This window comes from Rattus norvegicus, chromosome 10, assembly GCF_036323735.1.
Source record: "Rattus norvegicus strain BN/NHsdMcwi chromosome 10, GRCr8, whole genome shotgun sequence".
Classification (NCBI taxonomy): domain Eukaryota; kingdom Metazoa; phylum Chordata; class Mammalia; order Rodentia; family Muridae; genus Rattus; species Rattus norvegicus.
Window position 1 is genome coordinate 62,866,727 of NC_086028.1, and position 15,084 is coordinate 62,881,810.

Here is a 15,084-nt window from a genome sequence, read left to right on the forward strand (position 1 = left end):
AAACAAGGAAGTAAATCCAAGATATAATCCAGACAACATTCAATCATCTAAGGCACATATCCTATTGTGAAAGAAGTTTTTTCTCTCTTCTCTACTTCTGGCCCCTCCCCCACACCCTCTTCTTTCATCATTTCTGAGCAAGAGAACGAAAAGGAACTGAGCTCTAAAGAGGAAGCTCCTCAGTCGCTGGTGAACCACAGCCACGGTGGAAGGCTAGGTTGGGGGATGGCTGGCATATGGTCACTCAACCCCACCCCCACATTTGGGACAGTAGGGATTTCAGTTAATTAGGGTCCTGCTGCTATTGGATCCCTCAGAAATAATGATAAGATGGGAAACAGCCTGGTGGCAGTTCAACCCTAAGGCTTAAAGTGTCTCTAATGGCAAAAATCTGGGCAATTTTTCAAGATCAGCTACCACAGGACCCATTTCTTCAAGAGAACACTTATGTGAGAAAGCCTGGTTAAGCTCCCCCCACCCCGCCTTTTTTTTTTTTTTTTAAAGAAAAGCAAGCTTGCTAGAGAGGGAGTGTAAAGACTTCATAGTAAGGTTTCTCTTCTTTTTTGTGGAGCTGGTGGTTAAACCCAGAGCCTTGCACAGACCAGACAGCACTAAACCGCGGAGCTCCACCCTCTCCCCTGGCATAGGTCTTGCAGTCCTCAGAGGAATGGCAGAGTAACTCTCCTTCAGGTTATTTGGGCCCCAAGTCCTACTGATTTAACCCTAAGACATTTCCCCTTCTGCTCTTTACACAGGGAGCTCTCAGGGAGGGACCTATTACTTTTTGAGATGGCATCTCACAATAGAACATTGACTGCCCTGCAACTCACTGTATAGACGAGGCTGGCCTCAGACTCACAGAAATCCCCCACTTCTGGATACTGGGATTAAAAGTATGCACCACCATGTGCAGCCTAGGTGATTTACAAAAAGAAAATTCTACCCATTGCTGTGCAGAGACTAGGAGTGAAGGCTAGACATGTAGTTCAGTTAGTCGAGGGCTTACCCATTATTCACAAGGCTCTGACTTCAATCCTTAGCACTGCATGAGCCAGTGTGATGGTGCAGACTTGTAGTCCCAGAGGTAGAAAGCAGAATTGTCATTAGTTCAAGGTCTGCTAGTACTGAGCTTGAGGTCAGCATAGGTTACTTGAGACCTTGCCTCAAAACAAAACAAAAAAAGCAAACAATACACATACACATACACACACACACACACACACACACACACACACACACACACACACAGAAACTAGGGCAAAGGGTCATCTTTGCCAGAAAGTGTGGTTTCTGTTGAAGCAGGAAGGGTTTGGATGACTGCCCTTCATCCAGATTGGGTCAGTTTGGGTAAACAGCTAATCATGTGAAACATATAAGGAGACCCAGGCACACTACCCGGAGAAAGTATGGTTCTTTGGACAATGACAAACAAAAAAACAAGTTCTGATTTTGAGGAAGCAACAACAAAACAAATCCCAAGAAATTCCAAACAACATGACTCTCTATGGTATCCCATCGTTCTGATCCTTGCGTTCTTCCTTCCTTCCTGCCAACCGATTGGTCTCTTCATTACTCACAAGCACCTTTAAAAGGGTAAAGGAAGATGAGCGTGGGGGACTAAAGACTTCAGCAGACATTATCTCAAGAGTAGAGATTGAGCAGAGTGTGGTGCTTTGCCTGTAATCCCAACACTTGAAAGTTTGAGACAGGAAGATCAGAGGCTCAAAGTCAGCCTCAGCTATGTATCAACCCAGGGCTATGTGAGATCTTGTCTCAAAAATCAAAAATAAGTAAATAATGTGAGAAAGAAATGGAGACGAAGTCCTCTGTGTCTATCTGGGAATCAGAGTACAGGAAGCAGACAGTTTGCCTCTGGAAGGCTTTGATTTCTGCTAAGTTCTTACTGCTGATAACAAGACTATGCTAAAGGTTAGGGAGGTGGCTCAGTGGCTTCTGAGCCAAACAAGCATGATGATTTGAGTGAGTCTAGATTGCCAGTACCCAGCTAAACAGAAGGGCACAGAAGGTGTCCTCTGTCTGTAACCTCACATCCTGAGAGTGGGGTGTGGCAGGTAGATTCCTAGAGCTTGATGGCCAGCTAGTCTAGTTAATCAGCAACTCCAGGTTCAGTGAAAGACCCTAGGTCAGTGGGTCAGATGGGGCTAGAAAAGCATTGGCTGCTCTTCCAGAGGACCAGGATTCAATTCCCAGCACCCACATAGCAGCTCATGATTGTCTGTAAGTCTAGTTCTAGGGGATCCAACACCCTCACAAGGACATACATGTAACTAAAATACCAATCAATACTCATAAAGTAAAAATAATCTAAAAAGTAAAATGGAGAGCGATGAAGAACAATGAAGACACCTGACATTCACCACATTGGCTCCACGTACAGCTGCATACATTTGTACACATACATGTACATATGCACACATATACATACCCATCACACATATCCACACAGACCTGCACACATATGCTCATACATGCACACACCCATACCTGTACATGTATACATACATCTGCTCATGTGTACATGCATATATGTGCACATACACTTGTACACATAAGCTCATGCATACATGCACCCCCATGTGCACACACATACACCTTCATACATGTGTACATGCACAAAGCATAAACACATATGCATCCATACACATGTATGCACATACATACACTGAACACATGTATACGCACATGTACACAAGTAGACACACGTGCATACACATCTGCATGCACATTATATGCAAATGTACACACAACTGCACATGAGTACATGTGGGCACACTCAACCACACACGTGTACACATGTGCACACACCTGTACAATATGTACATACCTGTACAAATATGCACATACACATACAAACACACCCACACAGGTATGCACATGCACATACACATGTACAAACACATACCTGCACACAAGTACAGGGACACATAGCTGTACACTGTAATAAGCTGCATGTACAGCTTTATGATATCAAACAGTACATTAGAAACACTTAGAGAAGTGGCTGGAGACAACAGTATGAGAAAGAGAACACCAAAATTCTCAAGAAGACATCTGCTTTGTGTAAAGACCCAAACTGTTTAAAAAGAGGTATTCAGACAGGAAGTGCTGCCTTGGCTTCACCTCACAGCCACCTGCATCACATACTCCTCTGGGCTCATCTTCCACCTGAACCACAGAGCCTTTGTTAGTCAGAATCACAAAAGTGTGAACAAGCAGATACATGGGGTCGAATGACTACAACTTTTTTTTGCAAGGCCATAGTCAAGGCCCCAGAAGATGAGGTCAGAACATTTTATGAGTTATCATGGCTTGCTTTGAGGAAGATTTGAGAAGGTAGAGCCAAGGAATCTTTGTGCTCCCAAACAGAATGAATGCCTTCATGTTTTCATTGAAGATATTCAAGCTAGACTGCTCTTTGGCATGAATGAGGGTACACACAACTAAGACATGAGAATGGCCTAGATCCAATTGAAGGTATTGTTTTAAGATGTACTTTTATGGAGGCTAGAGAGATGGCTCAGTAATTAAGAACACTGACTGCTTTTCCAGAGGTCCTGAGTTCAATTCCCATCAACCACATGGTGGCTCACAACCACCTGTAATTGATGCCCCCTTCTGGTGTGTCTGAAGAAAGTGATAGTGTATTCATATACATATTTTTAAAAGATCTATTTTTATTATCCTTTACTATCTATGTGCAGATGCTCTGAGAAAGTGAGAGGCATTAGATGCCCTAGGTCAGGAGAGTGGGGATGAGGCTTAGTGGTAGAGCACTTGAATAGCACCCTAAAGACATTGGGTTTAATCCCTAGAACCACTATCACCAGCTAAATCCTCCACGCTGAGCCAGGAGTGGAGGCACACACATCTAGCACTGTACTTGAAGATCAGAAATTATATTTCAGTGAGCTGAATTCTTTTTTAAGGCAGTGTAGCCCTGGCTTTCCTGGAACTCACTCTGTAGACCAGGCTGGCCTCAAACTCAAAGAGATCTGCCTGCCTCTGCCTCCTGAGTGTGAGAATTAAAGGCATGTGCCACCACTGCCCAGTAAACCAAAATATCTTTAATGAAAAAAATTTACTAAAGAAACTGAGTAGGGGGCTGGAAAAACGGGTCAGTGGTTAATAGCACTTGCTCTGCCTAGCATGGTAGAACACGCCTTTAATCCTAGCACCTGGGAGGCAGAGGCAGGCAGAGCTCTAAGAGTTCAAGACCAGCCAAGGCAACACAGAGAAAAGCACTTTCTGTTCTTTCAGAAGACCCAGGTTCAAGTCCCAGCACATGCATTGTGGTTCACCAACAGTCTGTAACTCCTGTTCCACAGGACCCGATGCCTTCTTCTGAATTCTTCAGGCACCAGGGATGCATATAGTGCACAAACAAACATGTAGACAAAGTATTAACAGAAAAATAAACAATTCTAAAAAATAAATTAAAATGAACAGACACTCTGTGTACTAAAATTACTTTTATTACAGTTGATCTTTTAAACATTTCCTTTGCTATGATACAAAGGATACTTACAAACAAAATATTACATATGACCTGTTTTCGTTCTTAAGGTTCTGACAACTTGGTAACAGCTTTAAATGCACAATCTATACAATTAATACAGGTTATATACGAACTATAAGGTATGCTGAACCAGAAGAATACTGACAATATACTGTACAATAATCCTTACCAGTTAGTGCTGCGGACCATTTCTACCGAAAGGAAAATGCACATCTGCACAGTCCCCTTTACCAGCTGGGCTGACAGAGAGGGAGAGGCTTCCTCCTCATTGCAACCTTTGGTAAGCCTCCACTGTGGGCATGTTTAATCTAAAAATTGAAAGGACTGGGTTTACTCAAAATTATCCACTGTTAAAAGTATTAGGATACTATATGTTCAATATGATAATCTCTTGCCCTTTCCCCAAAAACTATCCCAGTTTTAAAAGACCATTTAAGTCCTTTGTCCACTATGAAAACCCTACAGGCTCAAGGGCTTTAGGAAAAGATGAAGGCTGCCAAAAAAGGAGGCAAGAAACCAAGCCAAAATCTAGGTCTTGCAAAATCATCATTTTTCCCTTCACCAAAGGGAACTAGAAATGTACAAATTCATTGACGAACCTCAATGATAACATATCAGTTAGCTGATAACCCTCATTTATCTGGACCTGACTTATGGGAATAACTGAAACAGACTGTGGATAACATATACCACATTTTGTACAGAACATCTTATCTTGTGAAGTTAAAATATTCCCTTTAGCCACCAAAGCTGGTCCTGGGCTGACAGGTGTGCATTTCTCTCAATGGTCTACTCAGAAATGATAAGGTTACAGCTTTTTTTTTTCTTTTTTTTTCCTTTAAATTTTAAATAAAAAAGCAATTGACTGAAGCATTGTCTCTCTCTCTCTCTCTCTCTCTCTCTCTCTCTCTCTCTCTAGGTAAATAGCAAAAATAAAAATAAAAACCACCCCTGGCATTTGCACAAATAAAGCAATGGAATGCCATGGCTTTTAAGAGGTTAGTACAAAGACTGAAGTGAAGAAAATCTAGAGAAAAACCATGTATTAATTTCCTTCTTTTAAAAAATTTCTATATGTGCAAAAAAAAAAAATCAAAACAAAAACAAAAAACCCCAACAACAACAACATGCTGTTTGAGGAAAACAAAAAGAAATGAGTACATAAAACTAAAAATATAAATAACGTTTGGTGGTTCAGTAAAAGCAAAGACCAACCTGGGTTACAGAAGGGTTATACATTCAAGATGCTTTCAAACCCAGTGGGATAACTTATGTTAAAACTGTGTTAATAGTTAACTTTAAAAATCTCAAGTTTGTTCTTAAATCTTCACAATACAAGCAAAGCTGTTTAAAATATACACTATACATATTTCTCATAGTCTCTCCAACCTCACTAATGCATGTTAGGCTTTTTTCATACACTAAAGAGGGGTTCTCAAAGCTAACTTGCTCATAACAACCTGCATCATTTAAATGTTTTATATGGGTTAAAAACCTTTTCAGACTTACATAAATAGTATTTAGCAACAGAAGTGTTAATTTAAAAACTCTAAAGCATTTACAAGTAGGTTGGAATAGCCTAGGGAGTTATGTGCACTGTACTTTAAAATGGTATTTACATCAGACCATTATTTTTGTAAAAATTTCCCTAAATAAAAAAAAAATAAAAAAATTAACCTATTCTAAACTAGCAGAGAAGAATCATAAAGAGTAAACCAAGAACAAAATTATTTTCCGATGGAAACCCCACACATCCCTCCTCACTTGGGTTTTACTCTATGAAACAAACCACTGTGACTCCTAATAGGCTCTTCTATCAAGTGTCAAGATAATGTGGTAAAACGTTTGTTAGATAAATTACTGGCCAAGTGAATTTGAAAAAAAAAAAAGTTTTTCCATCTTGTCTCTGGCTTGGATTACATGTGTACTTAACTGGAGGGGCGATCTAAATAGGCACAATTCCCATTTATTGTGAAATAAACGACAAATAAAATAGGAAGAAAGGGTGATAGTTTCTTGGAAGAGTATGAAGTGCAAGGAACAGCACATGTGGAATGAACAGGCAGCAAAAGACAACAGCGTGGCAATACCCCAGGGGTAGCCAATGCCTTGATAACCGACATACCTGTTTGACCCCAAGAAGGGCTAGAAGGGTTCCAATACCTACGCTGTTACTTGAGATAGAGACTGTAAATATTGGGCAGCTGCATCTTTTCAAAATTTTATAATTCGCTCGATGACCATGTGCAATTTATATTAACAATAATGTTCATGCCGAGGCAATGTATTTGAGGGCTAAGAAAAAGCAAAATGTGCCACTGAGAGAAACCTGTTTCCATATAACTGGTCTTCATGCTTTCCAGTGGCTCTAATATACCTTGGATACTAAGCCAAGCCATGCAAAAGCAAAGAGTACATACTTTTCATTAACATTGGTACCTCATTTCTAAACCACTGACTTCAAAGTTGCCATAGAAACATATAACACAATACTGAAAGCATACAATTGAGGGTTCATGGATTTTTAAGAAATGCACTCCCCTCATCTATGTTCAACAGTCTTTTAAATCTTAGCTACAAGGCATATCAGAGGAAGGGAGGTTACGTGGGGGTAATGTCTGAGGAACATACGGAATTCTGGAAGTAGGAAATGTTCCAGAAATGGGATCAATGTGCCAGCAATAAGCAAAGTTCATTTCATTTGAAAATGCAGTTAAAAGAGCCCATGAACAGTCCCAAACCATAAAGTTATCACCTGCATAATTTACATAAACATTAACACACTTGCACTTTATAGACAACACTCTGTAAACATGGCCACTGGGGGAGGAAGACTCCCTACACCTCACTCATGACTGACGACATGTAATCATATTAAATAAAATTACTTAGCTTCAAAAGATTTCAAACCTGACCAATGATTAAGCTCCATTTCCCCATTTAACAACATTTAGGCATTAATTCTAAAATGTCACCTAGGATGGTCTCAGGGTTATATGCCAGAAGCACAACTAGCAATGGCAGCAACTCCTCTCTAGCTGGCACAGACCTATAAACTTTAGTACAAAACCAGAAACTAGTACAGAAACTAGGTCAATTTGTTAGCTACATATTTACAGATAATTACATGATTTTTCACTCATAATTGTTAAACTACGAGTGAAAGGAAACTGTGCAGGTTGAATTACCCGTACTTTGGGGGGGGGGGGGAGATTCTTGATCATCAAGACACCCTTTTTCATTCATTGAGAAGTCTTACCTTCTCTTCTCTCTACACTTCCAACTACCTACAGATGTTAATATTATATCCAGTGGGCATCCTGCTGGAGAGGACTAACCTTTTCCTGTATTAAAGAAGAACCCCTTGTATATTTAAAAGCAAAGCAAAACAAAACCCCCAACACACACACACGCACACACGCACGCACGCACGCACGCATGCACGCGCGCATGCACGGACTTCAGTTTGGATTGCTGGAAACAGTAACAGATGGTGACATAGTACATGGCTCCCCGGGTTCTGCTCTCTGCGTCTATCTCCTAAGATACTTATTTTTGCATGGAGGGCAGTGCAGGTTTCAGAAGCCTGCAACAGGCAGATATGATGCATATTACTTATGCTTATCATCTGAAGGCCAGCACTTGTCTGGAAATCTGAATATAATCAAAGAGGAGAAAAAAGCCAATATAACTTTAAAAGTGGGCTACCAGAATTCAGTAGGAAACATAAATGCACAAAAGGAAGAGTTCTCAGCTTCACTTTTTCTACAGTGTTTAATAAAATTTTCTTTACAAATTAATAGTTATTTCCAACGTAGATCTACTGTAGTGATTTCATAAAAGTGCAGACAACATAACCAGACACAGCAAAACAGACTTCCATCAGTAGTCCTTGCATACAAGAGGCACATATGCTGAGTGGACAGCACACTCTTCATCCTTTAAGGAATCTGAGGGTGAGAAATTTCCAGTTTGTAACAACTCAGGGTGAGTGCCTTTTTAAAAAGGCAATGCTAAAACCATGGAAGGGAGACTTCTGTTATTAGGGACAAAATAAAACAGAATTTGTTTATATTCAATAATGATCTGTATTTTGATAAGCAGCTCAAAGATGACAGCCCAATGCTCCTTAAGACTATTTCTTCCATCATTATAGCAGATTCACACTTAGTAGCCCTTAAATATATTATTTTCTGACTTTAATACACATTAGGACACTTCACATTCTGAACATGAGACAAATGCAAAACTATAAAACCTCCAAAAAGAATGGGTTGCTGTGGCTATTGGCATGGTAGCTCATGCCTATAATCCCAGTACTTGAGAGGCTTACAGAAAGACTGCTAGGAATTTGAGGCCAGCCTTGGCTAAACATCAATTACTCCATCAGAAAGGATACATGTCTCGAGAGAAAAGAAGCAAAACTAAGAAGGCATGTTGTGTCAGACCAAATCTCTGCTTGAACAGTATTGAATCAGAAGGGGTAGAAGGTGCACAAAGAACTTACTGTTAGCAAGAAGGTAAGTCAAAAGGAGGCAGCCCTTCAAACCAGTCTACCTTCCCTGGGTGATCATCTCCTGCTCATTTTACAGCTGAGGAGAGCCTCGGTTGTGTTTTAGTTGTAATTCTTTGCTTGGCAGTCTTGACCCTCGACAATAAACATGACTATTAGTATTAGGGATAAAAAGCAAATGAGGATCATGGGACCAACACTAAGAGACCCTAAGTCCGTGAAGACTGTGACTCAGTGGCTCTCTTAACCTCTGCAGAACAATTACTACCAGTGTTCATTGCAGAGTTCATTTCTCTCTGCAGCTTGTAATTTTAGTTGCATTGTAAAACAAACTCAAAGAATAACTGGCTCCTTCCCTAGCACACTTTTACTGCATTGTAACTTATGGTTTCATAGTTGATTTAACTTTCTCCTCAGGCATACAAGTGCTAAAGGGATAGAGAGAATGTATCTACTCATCACCTTCCATAAGTATCAACCCAGAGTACTCACTCTTGCTGTAACATGGGGCGGGAGAGGTGGGGGACAACAATAAAACTTGAGCCCTGGCAGACATGTTTAAAATGAGTTATATCCATCCATCTATACAAACATATAAACACTCATATGTATATACAATATATACATACAAATGAAAATAGCTATACCCAAAATGTGCACATGTAACAGTTTTAAAACACCAGTAGATCATGGTATAATACAATTTATTTCCACTTGTAAATGGCACAAATGGAGAAATGCAAAGGTGTTCAAGTACAATGAAGTCATCTTTACAGGTGAAAATAAATCATATTATTCCAGTGTCCAAAACAATGTACTTAGTTTAAAATGCTAGACATTTACAGAAGCATAAAATTACTAAATTCTGCCTTGTGATCTAAAAATTTTCAATTTTTGAAAAGGATGCACAGAAAAATTGTTAGTAGCAGGATGTGATCTCCAGCTTCTTTAGTGTTATGTTTACTTGATGTCCAGGCAGCCAGAAATCGTAACTATGGACAAAGATTCATTTACTAGCAAGGCCTTGACTTCAGGCTGTATTCCACCTGTGCGTGTGACTTCAAATTCAGGAGTTTTCATCTCTAGATATGGAAATGTGCAGAAGAGCAGGAGCTCTTTTAAAAATAAACATGCTTTCAGCTAACGTTGTTTATACAGTGCAAACACTTTCTGATGTCAAAATTTAGGGTTAGAACTCAGTTTAGAAGAAAAGTTATGTGCAAAGGGCAGGGAATCTAATTAGAAATAAAATGTCTTTTTTTTTTTTTTTTTGGTTCTTTTTTTCCGGAGCTGGGGACTGAACCCAGGGCCTTGCGCTTCCTAGGCAAGCGCTCTACCACTGAGCTAAATCCCCAACCCCTAAAATGTCTCAACATATGAGGCTTTGCATTTTTAAAATGCTGACCCCGAAAAAGGGAGAAAAAGAAACATTTCCCTGTAGGTTCTGGATACCAGATATAGATCCACAACTTCTGGTGTGCTACACAAGTTCTCCATGCGTTCATTTTCTTAAACACACACATGAGTGAATACCAGTAACTGGGGAGGAGGTAGTGTTCATCTGGTCAAATGTTGACATTTTTGCATTTTTTCTCTATAAAGTACTTGCCCCATTCAGGGCATTTCAAACCCTTTCAAATTTTCCTGCTACCAGTTTTTACTGTGACAATTCCTGCTGTGTCCATGGTTCCTCTAGAGTTGTTATAAACATAACCTGTTCACTTTAATCACTGTGCAAACTACATGCATCTTAACTAAACTGATGGTACAATTCAGGTATAATGAACAACATGAAAAGATAGGGTGCCACACGATTAGATGAGGCAGAAATTCTTACTGGACAGGACAGTCAGTGTTTAATCACACTAGTATGCGGGCATTATGATCAAAATGGACTCAGTAAATTTGACCAAGTGATGCTCACAATGGGTGATGATAAAGTGTTTCTGGTCATAGTTTGGAGTTTGAAGAGATGTCTTACACACACCTGATCTGCTTTCTCAATCAAACCCTCTGGGAACAGATGGTTGCCGGAATGGTTTTTAAAGATATTATTTTACAGTTTTGAATAGTCTACTAAACTCTAAAGATTTCCTTTATTTTCTCCAAACACAGAATTTTCAATTTGTTTGAAACTCTTTAATGATATTTTGAATGGGGAAAAAAAACAAAAAAAACAAAAAACAAATCTAAAGGCCCTTTTCATTAGTTATAACTTGTCCATGTTTACCTAAAAACTAATGGGGAATATGTTTAAAACCCTGCTTAGAAATGTGTAACTACCATTAACCTTCCACTAGATTTTTAAAGGACTTATACTATAGCATTTACCTTTCTTTTGTTCCTTCTTTTTTTTTTTTTTTTTTTGGAGACACCTGAAGGCAGCCTTGAACCTGAGATTCCTTCCTACCCCTGCCTCCCAAATGCTGGGATTATAGGCATTTGCTACCACATCCTGATCTAATTTTTCTTTTATTTAGTGTTAGAAATCCTCAAACCAGTGTCAGAAGCTTTTGAAGGGGGTAAGTCATGGAGACTGGACTCACATACCTGGACAAGACATAGAATGTGGTTAAGCAAACCAAGAACTTCCATCGTAGATAACAATTTGGTCACGAGTTTGTTCTAATTGTGATTAAGAGAATGCTTACTGTCTACATAAATGAAAAGCAGGACCCAGAGTTAGTAGCAAGAGCTCTTCAAGACAACTGGAAAGGGAGCAGGACAATAACTTACTAAAACAAAAAACAAAAAACTCTGGTCTCTGGCCCCGGTCTACCACCAACTCAAGCTCCACACAAACCATGGGACATTAACTAACACTGATGCAGAACACTGGGTTGATCCTTCATTGAAGAACAGACAAAACACACTCCCCAAATATTAGTGGTACCTGACCACTGCATATTATTTTCAATTTTTGTTGTTTTCTTTCACTCAAACTACCTAGTTTCTTTCTCAGTAGTATTTTAGCACTAAAGCTAGAAACTTCTGAAAGGGAATTTGCTATTATGTGATATTAACATGGACCCGGATGGTCACTAACTCTCAATGAATTAAGAATTTGTAAGGTACTACGGCAACAAAAACAGCAATTAAGCACAGAAGACCTGCAAATGAAGCAACTACAGTGTGAAGATTAGTCAGCAGCTGGTAGTCATTGGCTCAGTGACTCCTGGTGGCAACTATTTAAATAATCAACTACTGCTACTTGTAAACATGGAATCCCAAAGCTAAAAAGGGGATAATAAAATCATGTCTATGTAGTGTGATGAATATTCTACTAGATGGCTGTTCACAATATGGCATCATTCAATGCCTCTGGCATTGGCTTTGTGTTGGCTATGTCTTGGTTTTATACAGAGCAAAGGTACTGTTTGGGGTCTTATAGACGGGGTCAGACGAGATATAGCACAAAAACACAATGTCAGGCAATACAGGCTTTACCTCCTTCTCCCTGCTGAACATTCCTATCTACCACAGGAACTCTCAGGGGCCCATCTGGCCCTCTAGTTTCTCCTCTGCAAGCTCACAGGTTGTTAGTGCAATAGCCACACAGCTTATATCTCTGTAAGCAAGTCCATCTTATACGACCTACGAAATCTGACAAGTTTCTGAAGCACTTAGCAAAGAACTAAGTGATTTTCTACCACTGAAAAGGTAAATGCAATCGTTTAATGTTCATGTCCTTCTGTTTTTTAGTCCAAATGAGGTTGAGAAATCAGATCAATCCATAGATAAAGAAAGCACACTGGTGAGGAATGGAGGTATATTTCAGTAAGAATGTGTTTCAGCATGGATACTGCCTGCTGTCAGTGACTCACAGAATTTGGAATATGAAGGAAGGCTTTACATCTTCCAACAAATTTCTTAGGCTGTGGATACCCTAAAGTGATGATCCAGATTAGTTTGCTTCATTTTATTTTTATATTGTTCAGATAATACCCCTTCTATAAAGCCAATTTTTTTTGCCACATACATGAAATAGTTATCTATTTCCCACTTTAAAATTTTTCCAAAAGTTAAAAACAAAGAAACAAAAAGCCAACCACAAAAACCCCCGGCAGCCAAATACTATGACATCCCAATTAGTAAACACAAAACATAACGCTTTACAAAGACGAATAAAATATACCATATGCACAGCTTCCACCCGGTAGTACCCAAGTGAGGAGGCTGCTGTGCTGATGTCTGTAGGCAGTTTCTTTTGGCAGACAGCTCCAGCGGAATTGCCACTTTCAATTATTATGTGTAAGACATGTGTGACCCATTGGATATTTGTGAAGTGACACTCGTGCTTCTGCTCATGCCCTGTTCCGTCCGTCCCCCAGAAGCTGTCCGCCTCAGAGCCTGGGGGCTATTGCGGACTCCTATACTGCTACCTCGAGGTACCCCTTGCATTGGCCCTGAGGGGTGACCCCATGGTTGGGGTCCGCCTTGCATCGGATGACCCCAAGCTTGTGGTGTGCCACCCATGGGATGACCCCAGTGAGGTCCTGAACCCCCAGTAGGATTGTGAGACCAGCTAGAAGCTCCTGGGTAGCTGTGGCTGAATGCCTCAGGGGAGAGATTAGAAAGGACCATGTTACTAAAACCTAATCTCATGCTTTCAGAGTCAAAAGCTTCAATTTCTCTGGCCTGGCGCTCGAGCAGGCTACGTATTCGTTCTGTGCGTTCATTCTGCAAAGCCAACATCTCTTCTTCAATCTGTCAATAGGAAAAGGGAGCAAAAACATCATTTTATGTTTCAGATCTAAGATCTAAAGCAGCAATACTACTCAAGACAATCAACAGCTATTTTATGGATACTTTAATAATAATAATTATTATTATTTTGGTTTTTCAAGACAGGTCTTCTTTTGTAGCCCTGGCTGTTCTAGAACAAGCTCAATAGAACAGGCTGGCCTGGAACTCATGGAGAACTGCCTCTGCCTGTTCAGTGCTGGGTTTAAAGTTGTGTGCCATCACTGGTGGGCTCCTTTTCTTCCTTGTCTACACAAAGAAACCCTGTCACACTCTCAAAAATAAATAAATAAAATAAAAATTTAAAAAAATGGAGCTAGCATTCCTCCTCTCATAATTCAATAGTCTTCACATAGCTTTCTGGTTGTATTGATACATGATTTCATATAGCCAAGGTTGGCCTCAAAGTTATATAGGCAAGGATGATCCTAAACTCCTATTTTCCTGCCTTCATATCCAAGGGCTGAGATTATAGCTTTGTGCTACCACGTCTGGCTCATTTGTTTGTTTTAAAGTTTTGACACACACAGGCCTTGATAAAAGTAATTGCTTGACAGGTATGGCCCCTGCTTCCTTAGTTTCAGCTTCTCCTTGTACTGAGTGAGGCAGTGGTACATGGCTCATTTTCCTTCTTGGGCCACAGGAATAAGGGTTTGTCCCCACAGCATTTTTTTTTTCTTTTTTTCGGCGCTGGGGACCGAACCCAGGGCCTTGCGCTTGCTAGGCAAGCACTCTACCACTGAGCTAACCCAACCCCCGCCACAGCATTTTTTGTGGTTTACTTTGAGTCTGTTAATGATGGTGAGGACATGAATGATGGATTTACGGCCAACTCAAACCTTGGAGTGCTTGAACTCAGCAGTGCATATGAACTTCAGCATATGAGAAAGTGCCACCTTCAGAGCTGTTTCAGCAGCTCCACTGTACCTCCAGAGGCAGCCTGTTCTACAGAGCTAGTCTCAAACCTTAGTCTTCCAGTGGCTCATAATCTACCCATTAATTATATTCCATTGAGTTTTAAATGTCATTAGTTAAAAAGTTCATTATTGAGCACAGTGGCTTATGACTTTAATCCCAGGATCAAAGAAGCAGAAGCAGGAGGATCTCAATCAATTTGAGGCCAGCCTGGTCTACATAGTGTGTTCCAGGACAGCTAGAGCTATATAGTGAGACCCTGTCTTCAAAATAAAACAAAAAGTAAATAAAAATTACAAGTTCATTATTGAATACTTGAAAAAAAAGGAAAAAAACCCAAAATAACAAATCTACCAAACTCGAATTAAAAAACATT

General features: G+C 40.0%; 1 protein-coding gene across 8 annotated transcripts in view; it reads right to left on the reverse strand.

The window, feature by feature from the left end:
- Positions 1–4,471: 4,471 nt before the first annotated feature.
- Positions 4,472–15,084, reverse strand: part of Taok1 (TAO kinase 1) — a 117,852-nt gene continuing 107,239 nt past the window's right edge. For 7 of the 8 annotated variants that reach the window (XM_063268508.1, XM_063268507.1, XM_039085332.2 and 4 more), the window contains one exon: positions 4,476–13,757. In XM_063268508.1, the coding sequence (XP_063124578.1) occupies positions 13,296–13,757 (462 nt within the window). In that variant the 3' untranslated portion in view covers positions 4,476–13,295. 8 annotated transcript variants of the gene reach the window in all.